General features: G+C 49.7%; 2 protein-coding genes across 6 annotated transcripts in view; one reads left to right on the forward strand and one right to left on the reverse strand.

The window, feature by feature from the left end:
* PDE6A (phosphodiesterase 6A) overlaps window positions 1-93 on the forward strand; it is a gene marked incomplete at its 3' end in the record, with an annotated part of 67016 nt that extends 66923 nt beyond the window's left edge. For both annotated transcript variants that reach the window (XM_082622541.1, XM_082622542.1), the window contains one exon: window positions 14-93. In XM_082622541.1, coding sequence (XP_082478667.1) covers window positions 14-93 — 80 coding nt within the window. The remainder of the gene's footprint in view (window positions 1-13) is intronic.
* Window positions 94-1095: 1002 nt separating this feature from the next.
* Window positions 1096-16907, reverse strand: part of PPARGC1B (PPARG coactivator 1 beta) — a 114869-nt gene continuing 99057 nt past the window's right edge. For 2 of the 4 annotated variants that reach the window (XM_082620582.1, XM_082620584.1), the window contains 4 exons: window positions 15619-15694; window positions 13487-13608; window positions 10464-10618; window positions 1096-9536 (listed from right to left, as the gene is read on the reverse strand). In XM_082620582.1, coding sequence (XP_082476708.1) covers window positions 9436-9536; window positions 10464-10618; window positions 13487-13608; window positions 15619-15694 — 454 coding nt within the window. In that variant the 3' untranslated portion in view covers window positions 1096-9435. Of the gene's footprint in view, window positions 9537-10463; window positions 10619-11344; window positions 11612-13486; window positions 13609-15618; window positions 15695-16907 lie in introns of those variants that run through there. The other 2 variants (XM_082620583.1, XR_014294001.1) reach the window with 2 other exon arrangements.

The following is a 16907-nucleotide window of genomic DNA, read 5'->3' on the forward strand; positions in this document are numbered from 1 at the left end:
TGTCTGATTGCAGCAGCCGCAGGAAATCAGCCTGGGGGAAAACCAGGCTCAGCTGGAGGCACGCCTGCATCCAAGTCCTGCTGTGTCCAGTAGCGCAAGCGGGGATCCACGCCCAGACGGGCCCCACCCTTCACTGGAGGAGGGTACCCAAGCCAGTGGGAAACCATGAACCTGCTTGAGAAGTCAGAGTTATAGGGTTTGAAGACTGAAGAAGAATTTAGTTTACATCTTCCCTAGTGGCTTTCAAGGCTCTTATCAGCTGTGAGCACTTTTTATTGAGCTACAACCAACATTTTGCCTTTCATAGACTCAGTTAAACATTAGCACCAGACTCACCTGCTTACCTAGAATCATTTTTGTTCTTACACTTCCATTTTATAGTACACAAATTTGCAATCATCCTCAGAAGTAGAGAACTGAACAATGAATCCCCACCTACCCATCACCCAGATTCTAATATCGAGAGTTTTGCCACGTTTGCTTCGTCTGTCCTTTTACATTTTTTTTCATTTTTTCTTAGCTGAAATATTTAAAAGCAAATTCCAGACATATCATTTACTCCTCCATTATACATCTTTAAAGACATATGGGCGTTTTCTAACATAACGACATCCTTATCACACGCAACACACGAACCCCTAATATCCAGCTGTAGCAGATGCTGTAATGAGCTGCACAGACCCTTTACTGAATGTTGCAGTTGTTCAGTCAGGGATGAAAATGAGTCCAACACATGAGATGTATGCGTTAAAGCACAGTGGTAGAGGGCTGTTGCTCGCTCAGGCAAAACAGCCAAGCCCTCAGTCCACCATGGCGTATTTATTTAAGCTTTATCTTACATCTATTATACTTTTTGTAATTCAAAGCACATTTTAAGAGCTAGATGTACTTTACTTATAACTTTATCTAATACAAAGAGTTCTATTTAGCGCAGGCTGTGCCTTCCTTGAACATCTAATCAATGCACCTCCTTATTTCCTTATGTCCCCGATTATACTGAGGACATGCGTGGGTCAGTGCCCAGAACAATCAGTACTGCTTGAAGTCCTGAAACATTCGCACGCGCCCAGCTTGTTAGGTGAACCGATTCTTGGGTCACGTCTCTTCCCATGTCCTCAGTTACCCTTCTACAACTGAAGACTTGTGTTCCCAGCAGTGATGAGTGCTGTCAGCAGACAGCCCTCGGTGTCAGCCCCTTCGGGGATTACCTCATCCGCAGGGAGACAGTTGCCCAAGGGTGGTGGCCTGCACCCAGTGACTGATCCATGCCAGGTGTTAAGGCCTGGTCATCTTGGCCCAACACAGGACAACTCCGCAGCAATAGCACACACATGCAAGACGGAAAGTCTTGGAAGATGCCACTCTTCACTGCTCTCACTGGGAGTAAGTGAGCAAAGGAAAATGTTTCAAGTTCACCCAAATATGGCACACAATTCAAGTTTTCCATATCCTCCGACCAGAAACCGTTTCCTACTCATCAGTTGGTGACTGTCTTTGTCTGAAACCAAAATGTCAAAATATCTCTTTGAGCACATATATTTAGTGTGCTTGTGTGAAAAAGCGGATATACCAAAACAAGGGAATGGAACAATGTTATGTGAGGCAAGTCTGAATGGTTTATCATGATCCACAAAAGGTGCTATGAAGAAAGGACTAGTGAGCGAGGGGCACACCTGGACTGGGGTCTCCTCTGAGAGATGACACGGCAACTAGAATCCTTTTCCCAGTTAGTAGCTGGCACGACCCTCAACGAGCACGTAGGACCAATAAAGAAAGACACACCTGGGCAGGGCTGTGGGTGGTATTTTCTTTTTAATCTCCATAGTGTATTTGTTAAGTTTATTTATAAGCAGATCACTTCACTATTTACAGTACATGAGCATAGAGATTCTACAGTTTTTGTGATGTAAACAATAACTCCACAGTGGGAGTTTGAGAAAAGAAGCCAGTTCTGAAGTATTTACAGACGTTAAAATAGAACTTTATACTCACGGAATAATAATACATAGAGCAATTTGGTTAAATTATCTATGAAACTATAGAATCTGACAATGTACAAATACAGGAAAACATTTTCTCATTTAGAAGATAAGACAGATAAACCACACCAGAAATAAAATGGGGACGATGACAACCACAATAATTAAAAGCAAAGAAGTTTTCTTCCTTGCCCTCACGGATAATGTATTTATATAAATAAGGACACAACCCAACAAAATGGAAAAAATATATAAAAAATCCTCTACCAATTAAAAAAAATAGCAAAACTAAAAACTTGATTCTCAATCATCAGCAGTGTCCTTTAAAAAATTAAATTTTAGCTTTCTATTATAAATAACAAAGCAGATGTGTCCCTCTGTGTAGGTGAAATTCTTGCACCTTTCTCAAGAAATGCATCAATGTAATTCCACACACACACAAACACAGGCGTGCACACACGCACACACACACACACACACACACACACACACAACCTTGCGCTCACGCACCCCAGGCTGTAGTTACCTTGTTGAGCTTCCTAATAAATAATGCCCCCTACAGTAGTACCCCTGGGGATGCCCAAACCTCACAAGGTTAGCCATTCCCTGGTTTGACCCTGTCACAGAGCCAGGGAAAGCCCTGGCTTCCTATTGCTCAGAATTCTCTAGGCTGCATGGTCACACTAAGAGAAAAGGATTTGAGTCCAATATTTGGAAATGCTGGAAGGGACCACAGGGACCACCTTGCCCAGTCGATTAAGGCTAGCTACAGACACTGTTTCTTTAGAAACCTGGGGTTGGGAAGAGGAATCTTGTGTTGGTTTCGACATTAGCAGCTGCCTCTGGAAGAAGCAGATGCTCCAAACCAATGCTAATACCATGGCACAAGTAGGTGAAGGGGGTGGGTGTGAATTTCTGGAGCAGACTGCACTGAGCCAGACTTCTGGACGGTCACCTTCCCCAGAAACCATTTGGAAATCCAAGTGGTCCACTTCCCTGGTCCACTGACCACTCTGACCACACACCCCTCGAGATTTCCAACCTCTTTCCATTGGAATCAGAACATTCCTCCAGAAACAAAGTTGGGAGTAGTTTATGACTTTTTATTCCTAACACAAAAACATCTGACAAGATTTTGAAATACAAAACCAAACAAACAAAAAAATCTATTTGGCTATTCGGTGGACCATACCAAAGGCCATGGCCAGGCCCCCCCCAGAATCCTCACACTCAACCTCTTTGCTTGTCCCGAGGGTCCAGTGGGGGGCACAGAGCAGAGGTTCACTTAACAAGGTCAGCAGCTGCGCTGCCAGTATTGCAGTTACAGTAAACCCCTCCTGGGCACCTGGGCACAGGGCCCACTCCTGTCTCTGCTGCCAACAGGATAGCTAGTGTGTTACTTCTCAGTCTGCGTGGCTGCTTCTGGGGCTTCTGACTGGTGTTACACTGTGCTCTAAACACACAGACAGTTTGCTCATGACCTTGCATTTCATTCCCAAAGTTGGTGTTGGACAGCAAGGTAGCCAAAAGGATTTATTTGCCTTCCATCTAGGTAGCTGGTAGATACAGTCTTTGGCCACTAGATGGCGGCTAGACGTTGATAAGGCAAAGTGCTGAGGTGGAAGATGACCAGTCCCTTCAAAAGTCACCCATGAGCAAGGCTGGCAAAGTGAAAAAGGAGGCTTGGAGGATCCTTTGACAAAACGTACAGCAGAGAGGGGGTTCTGGCTATAAAACATGTCTTTGAGACCCTGTTGCACAGCCCAGGGAATGACCACCTACAAAACCCTATTTTCCGAGCCCCCAGATCGGGCAGTTGGATTTCTGTGCTGCTTCTGAATGTGCAAGGCATTCTGATGAAATGGAGTACCTAAAACTCTGTCCCCCGATCTTGCAGCCTCAGTCACCGCTGCTATAATGAAACAAAAAACAAAAGTTGCCCTAAACATATGCAGTGTGATCCATGCCTCCTGTTGCCCCATATGTTTTACAATCATTTGAAAGAAATGTGTGAAAAGTGCCTACGTTAAGCTGTTTTGAAAAAACAAGTGTATTGCTAGTATTGTCTGCGAGCAAGAGAGAAACAGCCAAGTGGTCACAACATTCGGACTGAAAGCTGTTCGGCGGGGACAATGACGAGGCTCCTGTGAGACTCGACATCGCCACCTAGCCAAGCTGGGGTTTACTTCTCACCACCCCACCAGAAACTATGGCTTAGATCTGTCCTGAGGAGCTGGCCTCCTCAGATAAGGTAACTCGGCCAGGACCATGTGGGTCTGAATCCACCGCGGGTTGGTGACCTTGCAGAGAACTCTCACCTTGAATGTGAGCTGGGCAGTCAGAGAATGGAATTGGTCTCGTGGGTTAGTGATGGATTCCCGATGCTCCAGGATGGGAATCTGAGTCTATCAGAGGTGAAAGGGACTTACTTTAGTGCCCATTCCATCCAATATTCCCATTTGTAAATGAGGAAACAGTGGCCCAAGACCACATAGCAAGCAAGAAACTCTGGGTTTCTCACTTTGAGATGGCTTATAGATAAATGACTTGCTCTGCTAACCCATTTCAATCAGCTGTGTTGATTTCTTTCTTTCTTTCTTTCTTTCTTTCTTTTTTTTTTTTTTTTACAGAAATAGGTACCAAGATCGAAAAGCACCACTCCATTTTTAGGGCCTCCAACAAAGAGGCCAGCAAAGGGCTGGCCCTAGAATGGGCTCTCCTGTGGCTGATGCCTAGAAAGGCATCTCTGCTCTCTCCTCCCTCACCAGCCCCTTTCCTGATCCCCTGTTCCAGTCCCCAGGAGAATGCCTCACGCAGCCCAAGGAGATCCATATTCGCCAGTGTAGAAACACGGAGCCAGGCTAAGTGCTGTGGTTTTCTCAAAGTGCTTTTATTGGTTCCATGCAAAGTTAGCCTCTGCCTACTTTCCTGGACATTCTACAGCCGGCTCCCAGGGGCCCTCCACCTGAAGTCTGTTTTGGGCCAAGGGCTTCACTATGCATGAGGGTTTCCCAGCTCCCGAGCTCTCCCTCCATTTACCCCGTACCCCTGGACTTGGCAGACAGCCCTGGAGCCCATCTATGTGTGCAAATGTCTCAGGGACTTGGGGACCAGCTTAAACATATTGCACGTAAGCACAAACCAGTTTCCTTCTGCCCCAATGGGAAGGATCCCTTTTCTTTGGCCATTGAAACCATTAGGTTCACTTTATTTGCTACTGTACATTCAATTTCTTGCCTTGGTCATATCTGAAGACAACTGCTAAATCTCAAATGGTAAGAAAATACTGCAGTTTTGACGTCAGTGAGTCAAATCAACAAATCCTTTGGGGCTGATTCTGCTTCACAGCTGGGATGTCCCACCTCTCAAGCTGCAGGCTCAGCTGTCATTTCAACTGAACCTAAGGCCTGGGATAGGGTTCCAAGCCATCCTTGCAGAAGGGCTGCACTGTCATGCCTTCCCTGCCCCCTCAGTACGTACATTGCATACATCTAGAAAGAATCGCTCTCCAAACATCAACAAGCACAGGCTTTAGGCGAGAAAGATTTCTTATTGCATGTCTTCCCACATTAGGACCTGGGTACCGAGTCTTCGCAGCTTAGAGCATTCCTCCCTTCCTCTTCCCGCCCTGGAACCCCTGAAGCCCCGCCTCTCTGCTGGGCACATTTGACACGCAAGGCTGTGAGAACTCACAGCAGATGCAGACACTTGACTGGTGCTTTGGGTCTCAAAGCAGTGTTCCGGTTGGGGGGCAAGGTATGATGGGGGGAAGGGGGTCACCGCCGTAGCTGCACTCCATCCACTCATATTCTTTACCTCTTTGATGCATTTTCCTTCAGTAACCAGAGCCCCCAGGAGTGAGGATTCTGATTCAGCCTGTACCGACTGAGGAAGGAGATGGAAGAATTCCACTTAGCGTTTAGATCGGACATATTTGGAAAACACCAGCACGGCACAGAGATGGACAGTACAACCTGCCTTGCATGGGTGGCTACCAACACAGTCTACTGTAAGCTTTTATGGCAATCACATGTAAACATGATCAAGAGCAAATACTAGGACAGAGCTACAATGAGATGGTTGCCAATGGCAGCTGCTCCCTCTGGGTTACTCCTTAATTTGGTAGGAAAGAGACCAAGGTTGACTAGTTGTCCTGGAGAGACCTTGGAGTCTCCTTGGTAAATAATACAGAGCACCGAATGAGTCCTCTGGATGGAGGTTGTCTGCAGGGTTGGTCAATTTTAGAACTTGCAGCCTTTTATGTACGGGATGGAGAGAAGAAACTTCTTGATGCCTTTGGCAGGCACCCTCTCCCATCAGCGGGCCCCAGCCCCGACCTTAGGCATATCACGTCCCAGTCCTACACTCAAGAGCCAATGTCTAACTACCTTCAAGTGCCTTGTATTAATCTGAAGTGAAAGGGCAGCTTCAGCTGACCCAGAAGAGGGGACAGACTTGTCCTTCACTAAAAATCTGCATTTCTTTACCCTAAGGTACCATCTTCTCATGGTAGAATCTCTAGGCTAGTGCAATCAAGGAAGAAGCAAATAGGAGGGGCTTAGAGATCATCTAGACTCCTTCTGGCACACCAAGGCTCAGGGAGAGGAAGGGACTCTGTGACTTATCAAAGTCACAAAGATAGTTTTTGGCAGAGCCAGGACTCAACCCAGTTCTCCAGACTCTGAATGTAGAGTTCCTTCCTACTTTTTCCACAGGATGAAATCTCAGTTTACTCCTTGGTGCAAATCAGGACTTAGGGGAGGCATCGGGTGGATTTAAATTCTATTCCATTCCATTCTATTCCGTAACCATTTATTGTGTGCCTACTGTATGCTAGGCAGTGAACAGCTATAAAAGGAATTTAGAATGTGCAGGTCCGTGCTGTGGAAAGTCCCCTTTTGGTCCATCCTCATAAACCCTGCCTTCCCCAAACATGTTCCTGCCCAGTATTCCACTTGGCCCCCACCCCCAAGCGGGAGAGTGTCGGAGTAGTATTCGGAGTCCTGTGCCAAGGAAGGGCTTTAGGAGAATTTTCTCTCATAGATCAGGGGTGGGCCAGCATGAAACCCAGCCACCATATAGTTCTGTATAACAGAAACCATTCAAAGATTAGACCAGAAGGTTAAACAGGTTAAACTTTTATCAGTTAGTAATGGCTGCTCGGAACACTGTGTTGAGGATTCTAATAGCATGACCAAGCTCAAAGAACATGAGTACTGTGGTTGATTAGTTATGTCTGCTACTGGCCGAGGACGTGGGAGTAGTGGCCCATATGCCACTATGTATTTGCTAGATACCACCTTAGGAGAAGCTAAGACTATCAGACCTGGCAAGGACCTTAGAGATCAGCTTGCCTAATTCTTCCCCTCAGCTCATTACACAGAAAAGACAATTGGGGCCCAGAGAGGTGAAGTGACTTGATACACAGGAACTCAAATTCCCTGTTCCTCTAACACCTGTCTCCTCCAACCTTCTCTGTGGGCTTGGAGTATGCTCACCTCTCAGGAGAGGTTCATCGGCCCAGTTAACCTACTGAGGTATTTTATAATCTTAAAAACAAACAAACAGGGCTTCCCTGGTGGCGCAGTGGTTGAGGGTTCGCCTGCCGATTCAGGGGACACGGGTTCGTGTCCCGGTCCGGGAAGATCCCACATGCCACGGAGCGGCTGGGCCCGTGAGCCATGGCCACTGAGCCTGCGCGTCCGGAGCCTGTGCTCCGCAATGGGAGAGGCCACAACAGTGAGAAGCCCGTGTACCGCAAAAACAAACAAACAAACAAACCAAAACCCCATAACTACCAATTCCCAAAGAACTAGGCCCGGCGTTAATAATAGATTAAATCACCTCGTTTAGTTAAATGAGTCAAGTTCAAACTTTTTTTAAGCAGCAGGAACTTTTTTCTTTTTTTTTCTTTTAAACACAAAAATTTCCCAAGGAACCCTGATGTGTGAAAGAGACCAAGTTGGAGCCACTCTGTCTGAAGCAGAAGCAATGCACTCTTACCCTGCCTGGCCATGCTCTCCCTCACAAACGGCCCCCAAGGCACCTGCAGAACATCCAAGCTGGACATGGCTTTGACATCACTCAAGAACACAAATTTTAAAGTAAAGCCCAATGAACGTTTTCTAAGTCGGAGAGGAGCTTGGAGATTGTCTTGTCCACCATCCCCATCCCTCATGTCTCCCTCCTGCTCCCCCTGCCCCATGCCACCAAAACAACTTTATAGGTGAAGAAAAGGGAAGTCAAGCTGAAGGAGGATGGGCTGGTGACTGGCCCTAAAAGGATGAATGACCGCTCCCAGGTTGCCTCTCTGTGTCACCCCAGATGCGTCACTGAAGCTGTGATGGCTTGTCCACAGGTGTAAGCAAACCACAGGACCCCTTGGATCAAGACTGGTGCCAGAGCCTAAACTTGCCCCATGCTGGTGAGGCAGCCATTGACTTACCCCCACAAAATGAGCCTGGAAGCGTCTAGCCTGTTGTCCTTTTTAGCTGAACCCACCTCTACCAGTCCTTGCAACTTTGCCTCTTTACCCTAGGATAGGCCCGGGCTGGGCCATTCCTCTGTAGTCTCACTGGTCGTGGGACCCTGGGCAAGTCATTTCGCCTCTTGGGGCACTGCCTGGAAAACAGGAATAACACAGCTCACCCCACCTTCCTTCCAAGGTCCGCAAGGATCTGAGCACTCATGGCCAGGCACAAATCCTAAGCGTGTGCTGGACACCAGATGAGGGCTCTGATTGTAAATGGACCCAAACTTGCTCAATGAGAGACAAGGCAGCGCTCAGCAGAAGAGGCCCAGAAACCTCTCTCCATTCCTCCTAGCTGTGGCTGCATGCCACACCTCCCCGGTGACCAGGCTTCCGGCCACCCAGCACCTCTGGGGCGTTCTGGCAAAGGGAGCAGTGCAGCTCAGTGGCAAACACCTCACGACAGTGCATAGTTAAAAAATCAAGGAAGCAATACAATAATCCCAGGCACAGTACATCTGAGCCATAAATACATTAAGGATATACTTTTTTTTCTTCAATTAAAAATGAGTTTATAATCCTGATTCTATTCACAAGTAACGATTTCATCATCACACACTACAGACAAGAAATGGTATGGTGAACACAGCTGCACGTCTACGAGGGGACGTCGGTCGGGGAGGAGGGGGAGGCGGGTGACGGACTCAGCGTCTGGAGCGCACCCAGGACAACCCGTCAGAAGCGAGGACACTAATGTGGCAGTGGAACGTCAACACCATGGAAACTCACAGACAGAAGCAGCTTTGTTCAATGTAAACATTGATTTTTTTGTTTGTTTTAAAAGGACAGCAGTTCCAAGTCTCTCTCTCTCTCTCTCACGCACTCCCTCTCTCTCCTTCTCATATACTTAATTTCTTTGAAAACGTAAACATATTGGAAGGGCCTTGTCTGAGGTATTGAGGTATTCCTCGAAGGTTAAGGCTGTTATCAGTGCAGGCTCTGCTGGGCCTCCTTCAGTAAGCTGTCAAAATCCATGGCTTCGTACTTGGTTTTCACTGACGCAGGCAGGGCCTCTTCTGAATTAGAATCTGGGTGGGGGTGGAGGAGGCAGTGAGAGGGGAAGGCAGCGAGCAGCTCAGAAAGGCCTGCGGACCAGGAAATCTGCCGCCGGGGTCAGCACCACAGAGCGGATGCGGCCCGAGGCCTCAGAGAGCTCCGGGCTCTGCCCTCCTGCTGGGACACCTCTGTCGTGTGAGCAGTGTCTCAGGGCCTCGGCCGCCCTGGTTGTAGGATGAGGAGGTCTGAAGCAGAGTCCCCCAGAGCTCCTTTCCAGCTCCTTTAAAAGCCTCTAATTCTACTTCCCTTAACAGTTTCTTGCCCATTAGGAAACCAGTGCGGAGGTCACGTAAGGCAGCCAATGAAACTATGAATCCCTCAGCGCATGGCCAGGGAACTGGGTCCCCGCGGGGGACATGCAGTCAGGAGTGCAGCCTGGCCGGGCGCCTCCGGGGTCTCCTGACACTCAGCCCTGCGCTCTGGAGGCTGCACCGGACTCTCCCCTACAAAGAACTCTCTCCTAAATGGTACTTTGTCCTTCTTCATTGACTTGTCCCCAGACGGCTAGGCATGGTGACAATAGTTTCACTGCGACCCATTAATGGACAAGGCTGCTGCCTGTCGGGGCCGCCATGGATGCCCCTCAAGGGGGCAGGTCAGCTACTGGCCCTGTGAGGTCAAAGAGACGGGAGCCATGGTTCTGCCAGGTGGCTGTGAACACGAGATTGGACCTTCCAAGAGGCCACGAGAGGCTTCATCTCTTTGGTAGCAGTCCTGGCACGGGACAAGATGCACCAGAGGCCAGCCTCTGGGCCAAATGGCTGCCAAGTTATACTCACCAGCACAGGGGAGTCCGGGTGTGGGAGCCGTGTCCAGAGGGGGCTTTAGGTTTCAATAAAGGAGGTCACTGCCCCTGACGTTTTGGGTCTGACTGGGATGTGCGGGGCCTACGTACTCACCGTAGTCAGTGTAGCGGGGCCAGCAGAAGTGCCGGAGCCCCCCGTAGCTCAGCTGGAAGGAGGGCTCGCTGCGTTTCCGCAGGGCAGCGCCGTTCCTCAGAGAGAGGGCGGCGTGCTCAGAACACCGGTAGGTGATGAAGCCGTACTTCTCGCCTCTGGGGGGGAGAGGACAAGGGGAGCGTGTCACTGGGCCAGCTTGGTTGACATCGTCAGACCACCCGCCACTAGGTGAGGAGTGGAAAGCCACGATGACGCCATAACTGTCTCGCATGGTCCCTTGATAGACACAATGACAGTCACGGGGCTGACCTGCACAACGGAGTAATAGTAAGAGCAGGCAATTTACTGCATGTTTGCCCGGGGCTGGCCACCACCCATCGCCCCACACGCTCTTCAGACCCCCGTGTGATGGGGGGCTGTTGTCATCTCCCCCTCTGGGGTGAGGAAACAGGCTCTGAGTTCAGAATTTGCCCAAAGACAGGTGGCAGAGCAGGGAAGTACACTCAGGCCTCCCGCCACAGACGCTGATCCTCTTCACACTCTCCTCTATTTCCCTCAGGATTCCCATTTTCTAGGATTTGCCACACCTATGCCCCCATCCTACCAGTCCCGCACCCTTCAAAGCCAGCCTCAGCCAGCCCTTCCTTGGCTGCTAACTTGGCCTTCACCTTCCCTGAGATCGATGGTACTCCGTACACATCTCATCCTTCATGGGAGACGTGTCGTGCCTGCCTGCTCAGCCTCTACTCCCCCTCCTCTGACAACAGCGCCCTGTGCTCAGCTGGGCTCAGGGCGCCAGGGTAAGTCACACAACGGTGGCCCTCCTTGGCCACAGTGATTTGTTCAAGGATGAACCTGTCAGCCAAAGCAGAACCCCAAAGACTCCATCCCACGTCTTTGCTGGAACCGTGAGGGAGACTCCTGCTTCCCCGAGGAGGAGACAAACTTAGAGCTGGAGGCAGCCACTTTGCTACCAGGAGGGAAGCCTGCCTGAGAAGGATGCCGAGGTGAGGGGGACCTAAAGTCAGCTCTACCCCTGACTCATCAGTTCCACAAACAACAAGAGAACGAACCCCGACCTACCCATCTGCCAGACAGACTCCTCACGGACAGCGACCATGTGGACCCTCCTACTACTTAGCACAGGCCTAGGGACAGCAGATGCCTTGTAAACACTCAGCTGTATCACATTTCCTGACACCTCTCCGAACCAGGCCAAAGTTGGGACCCTTCTGATTCTTTAAATGTCTGAGACTCATGCATGCTTTTTAAATCTTAACAAATTGACCCTTCTCCTTAGAGATTAATTTGATTGCTTTGTTTTTACAGGTTATCTTCATTTGACATCCTGAAGACTGCACAGAACTTAAAACAGGTCTATTTGTGTAATGACTTTTTAAAAAAATTGTGATAAAAACACATAACATAAAATTTACCATCTTGAAGTGTATGGTTCAGTTGTGTTAAGTTTGTGTGATGGATCTCCAGAACTTTTTCGTCTTGCAAAACAAACCCTGTACCCATTAAACAACAACTCCCTATACTCCCTCTTCCCAGCCCCTGGCCACCACCATTCTACTTTATGTTTCTATGAATTTGACTACTTTAGATCCCTCATGTAAGGGGAATCACACAATATGTGTCTTTTTGTGACTGGCTTATTTCACTTAGCATAATGTCTTCAAGGTTCATCTATGCTGTAGCATGTGACAGGACTGATGCCCATCCTTTTTTAAGACTGACTAATATTCCACTGCATGCATATACATTTTGTTTATCCATTCATCTGTCAACGGACACTTGGGTTGTTTTCACCTCTTGGCTATTGTGAATAATGGCGCTATGAACATGGATGTGCAAATATCTCTTCAAGATCTTCCTTTCAATTCTTTTGATTATATACCCAGAAGAGGAATTGCTGGATAAAATGGTAATTCTATGTTTAATTTTTTAAGGAATCTCCATACCATTTTCCACAGTGTCTGCACCTTTTATATTCCCACCCATAGTGCGCAAGGTTCTAATTTCTCCACATCCTCACCAACACTTGTTATTTTCTGTAGCCACCCTAAGGGATGTGAGATGTGTAATGATTCTTATGCAGAAACTGTTTTCTCGCTGACGTTTTTGAAAATTATTATTAAATTAGAATTTTAAAAACTTAATAACTTAGTTTGCAAGTATAATGGGAGATACTTTAGAATTATTTCAAAACCGACAAAGCTTTGACATCTAAGTTGTGCATTTATATGCAACCTACTCTTGCAGATCCCCTGACAGATGAAACACTGCTTCCCCAGGTGAGTGAGATACCTGGGCCGTAGCTGCAGAGGAACAGAGGGATGGAGCAGCGTGGGGCTTGCAGCGAAGTAAGACTGCAATGCAAGCGTGCCTTCAGCCACCAGGAGCTTTTTGCAGCCCTGTACCAGGGTCTAGGATGGAAAACCAGAAGCTGACACATGGGCTGCAGATCTGGCTCTGCCACTAGGTAGCTATTCAGTTAACTTGTCTGAGCTCCCCAGAAAGGAGAGCAATAGAAAGAGTAAGAGTGCATACATCACAGGCAAGTTGGAAAGTTAAGTAAAAGAATGCATGGAGGGGCTTCCCTGGTGGCGCAGTGGTTGAGAGTCCACCTGCCGATGAAGGGGACACGGGTTCGTGTCCCGGTCTGGGAAGATCCCACATGCCGCGGAGCGGCTGGGCCCGTGAGCCATGGCCGCTGAGCCTGCGCGTGCGGAGACTGTAGCCCGCAACGGGAGAGGCCACAACAGTGAGAGGCCCACGTACCGCAAAAAAAAAAACTAAACAAAAAAAAGAATGCATGGAAATTGGCTCGCACTTTAGCAAAATATCAGTACATGTTCCCTGCTATTACTGGGTTGCATGATGATTACCGGTCCTTCCTTCCCCTGAGCTGGCAGTAGATTTGTTCTGCAAATCTTCTCAGGCATCTTTTATGCTTCCAGACCTGAATTGGAACCTCTGTGCCCTCCACTCCCCTCCTCTGCGAGAGCCTGACTCACCTCTTGCTTCTCGTGAGCACCTGACACTCCACAATCTCGCCAAACACCTCGAAGCGCCTCTTCAGTTCACGGGAGCTCATGTCACTGGAGAGATTTCGAACGTACACCACGCGGCCTTCACCCTGCCCGAGGGGGACACAGAGGGACCCGTCATCATTGCCTGGCTTCCTGGAGCCCCCTTGGTGGCGGGCTCCCATGGAGTCCTCGTCCCCAGTCCACATCACCTGGCTAAGCAAGCGACACCAGCTGGGGCTGGAGTCAGAGAGAGGACAATGACAGTCACTATCCCAGAGGACCTGCCTTGTGAGAGGAGGGGGCTGTTTAGCATCGGATGGGGAAGTGGCCCCAAAGGAAGCAGCTGTTTACTTGAAGGGAATGAGCAGAGACTGGGCGCAGACGGGAGAGGGAGCCGTCACTATTGATGTAACTGCACACTGAGTGGCTTCTGTATTTGTTCTGAGTCTGACTTTTTCTGGTAGTGGGGGAGGTCCGAGGATGGTAATGGACGAGCACTGGGGGCCAGGTCGCTACGGGTTAGAGTGGGCTGGGAAAAAAGCAATGGGACAGGGGCATAGGGCTTGGAGCCACCATCATCTTTGGTTTTGCCAGGGTACTGTGTAGACACTGTGACCAAGAGGTGACCTTCAGGTGAGCTTGGTGCCAGGCCCCTAGAACTGCCCAGCAGGGGGAGGGGAGAGGGGAAGCCCAGCTGGAACCTCCCCTCCTCCTCTACCGTCTGTGATTGGAAGTTAAAGCCACAGCTATGGGAAGAGTGGCTTTGATTTGTTGGAGAAACTCCAGCTGTGCTCCTGTGGGCACAATCACCAGGTTCTGGTTTAGATGGGCTTTCTCCGGAACAGGTTAAGGCCTGTGATTCTCCAGCCATCCCCTTCTGTGCCACTGAGGGCAGGGAGGAAAGCAAGGGCCCGCAGCAGGGCGCTGCTGTACGGTCACAGGAACTGTGCACGCTCCCTAGGATGGCCTAGGTTCAGCTGCGTGTAGCAATGTCCTCTCCCAGCCTCCTCCGGCACCTTGAATTCCCAAGGCTCTTTCCTGCCTCTGCCCCACTGTCCTCCAGAATTTTTGCTTCATTGGCTCCTTTCATCCCTTGGGGCCCAGCTCCTTGAAGATGCCCCTCCTAGACGACCATATAAATACATCAGCCCCACCAGTCAAAACACGACTGTTTCAGACATTTTAGTCATGACACGATTAACTTCATCACCTCCCAATCTGTAGTTACAGTGTTTATTGATTTGTTAATGAGTCTGTTGTCTCTCTCTCCCTTCTGGCCCAACCATGGGAAGTGGGGACCTTGTTTGTCTCGTTCACTCGTGTCATCCAGCACCTAGAACAGGGCATGTCACAACTGCTGAATGGTCACACATGGATTCCAAGAAGACGTTCCACATGGTTTTAAGTACCTGCTTCGAGACAGCTGCATGCGTACCTCTGGGGTAGGCATGCCTCATGTGTTCCCTTCCCTGAAGCACCATGCTGGGGGGGAGGTGGACAATCCAGTGAGAGTCTGTCTGTCTGTTCGTGCTTCTGTCTTACTTTCCCTTCCCTCCTTTCTAAGTGGAGGAGATGAGTCCAGATCCTCACCGCAGCTTCCTGATGAATTTTCCCTACGGGGTGCTTTGCAGTGGGTCCACCAGGCACAGCCTGGCCTCTGGACTAACTCTGGGAGAAGATTAGGGAGACAGATCAGGAGGAAGGGACAGTCTCTCTTGGTCCCTTAGCCCCGTTCGCACCGGGGGACCCTGTGTACAGATGAGTAAACTGAGGCTCAGGGAAGCTGGGGAGCAACTGACGGTCACACCGAAGTGGAAGCAGGGCCGGCTCTGCTCCCCCATCACCGCCTGTCCCCCGGGCCCTGTCAAGCCTCTGATGCTGAGCCCTACGTGCTCACCAACTGCACACCTCCCAGCCAGTCCCTTGGCTGCATTTTGCACGGTGCCACCTTTGATGCCCTTTGGTGACCCCTGTGCTTTTTTAAATGAGAGAAATATAACTACCTCTTGCAGGCCACAGGTGACCTCAAAGGGCTTCAGGTCTACGAAGCCCTAGCACTTCCTGACGCCCCTGCTCATCCCCATTCACTCTGGCCTCTGGGGCCCCATTTCACTTACAATGGCCTTTTCCCGCCGCTTCCTGGTGTGCCGGGCACTTGGCGTTCTGTCTGAACACGACCCTCTGCTCTCACATCTGTCAGTGAACAAGCAAAGCAGAGGCACTCACTCTCGGCAGGAACCACAGGGGGACGGGGGAAGGGCTTGCTCAGGAGGCAAGGGATGCTTCCTTCGCTTCTTTCGGACTCGTTAGTGAGGGCAGAACTATGAGAAGGCCCTCCTGAGGGAGCCCGGCTTTCCCCCTCAGCGGTGACCGCCCGGGGTCGCCTGTGGGTCTGAACACGTGACTGACACATACCTTCTGCCAGCTTCTGGGACGAGATCACTGAGAACCACCACTTTGCTAATCATAACCCTTGTGAACCTTTCTATGCCAATGGGGGTGGAAAGGCCCTCTCGCTTCCTTATGGTATTTGACCTAATGAAAAAAACCCATCCTCTGAGGTATCATGTTTTCCCACTTTCCAGATGAAAACCCTGAGGCTCAGGTTCCGTATGAAATTCATGCAAAGCTAAAAAAGTAAGGAAGCCAGAGCTAGCAGGAGGTCTGCTGATTCCAGACCCACTGCTCTCCCTCCAGTGGTTGGAGCCTGGCCAGGCAGCAGCCCCAGCAGCCATCACAGCCCCCCAGGTCTTGGGGGTCAGCAGGCCAGTCAGCCCAGATGCACAGCCTGAGAGGCTCTTGGGTGCCGCGCGCCTGCGCCCTCCTGACTGTCTGCACACTGCCCTCTCCTCCTGAGGGCCAGGCTGCTGGAGTGGAAGCAGCAAGGCGTGTGGGGCGTGGGTGAGTCCCAACTCGGCCACACGCTGTCTGCGTCCTTGGGAATAAAGCAGAGGATGAGAGCAGGGGCTCCGGAGTCAGAGAGCGTTCCAATGCTGACTCTACCACCTCCCTGCTGGTGACCTTGGGCTGGCTACTTAAGCCACCTCAGCTCCAGTTCTTCACCTGTAAACTAGGGAGAATCAATTGTATTTGCCTCCTAGGCCATTTGGGAGGATCAAATCAGAACATGCCCATAAATGCTTAGCCCAGGAACAGCTCAATACTTGCTGGCTATATTTTTCTACTGAACGTCTTTGAGCCTCAGCTTCCTCATCTATAAAATGGGGATAAGAGGCAGACACACGCTTCCAAGTGCATCTGTGAAGCTCACATAGGGTAAAGGAAAGGGATGTGACTTGCAAACTTTAAAGTACTATAAAATAATAGTATCATCATCCATTTGCAATGGAATTGGCAGCCTCCCCCCATGAAGAGCTGAGAGTGACCGGAAGGTGCTGTAGGGCTT

The sequence above is a fragment of the Mesoplodon mirus genome (genome assembly GCF_964341445.2).
Source record: "Mesoplodon mirus genome assembly, chromosome: 5".
Taxonomy (NCBI): Eukaryota; Metazoa; Chordata; class Mammalia; order Artiodactyla; family Ziphiidae; genus Mesoplodon; species Mesoplodon mirus.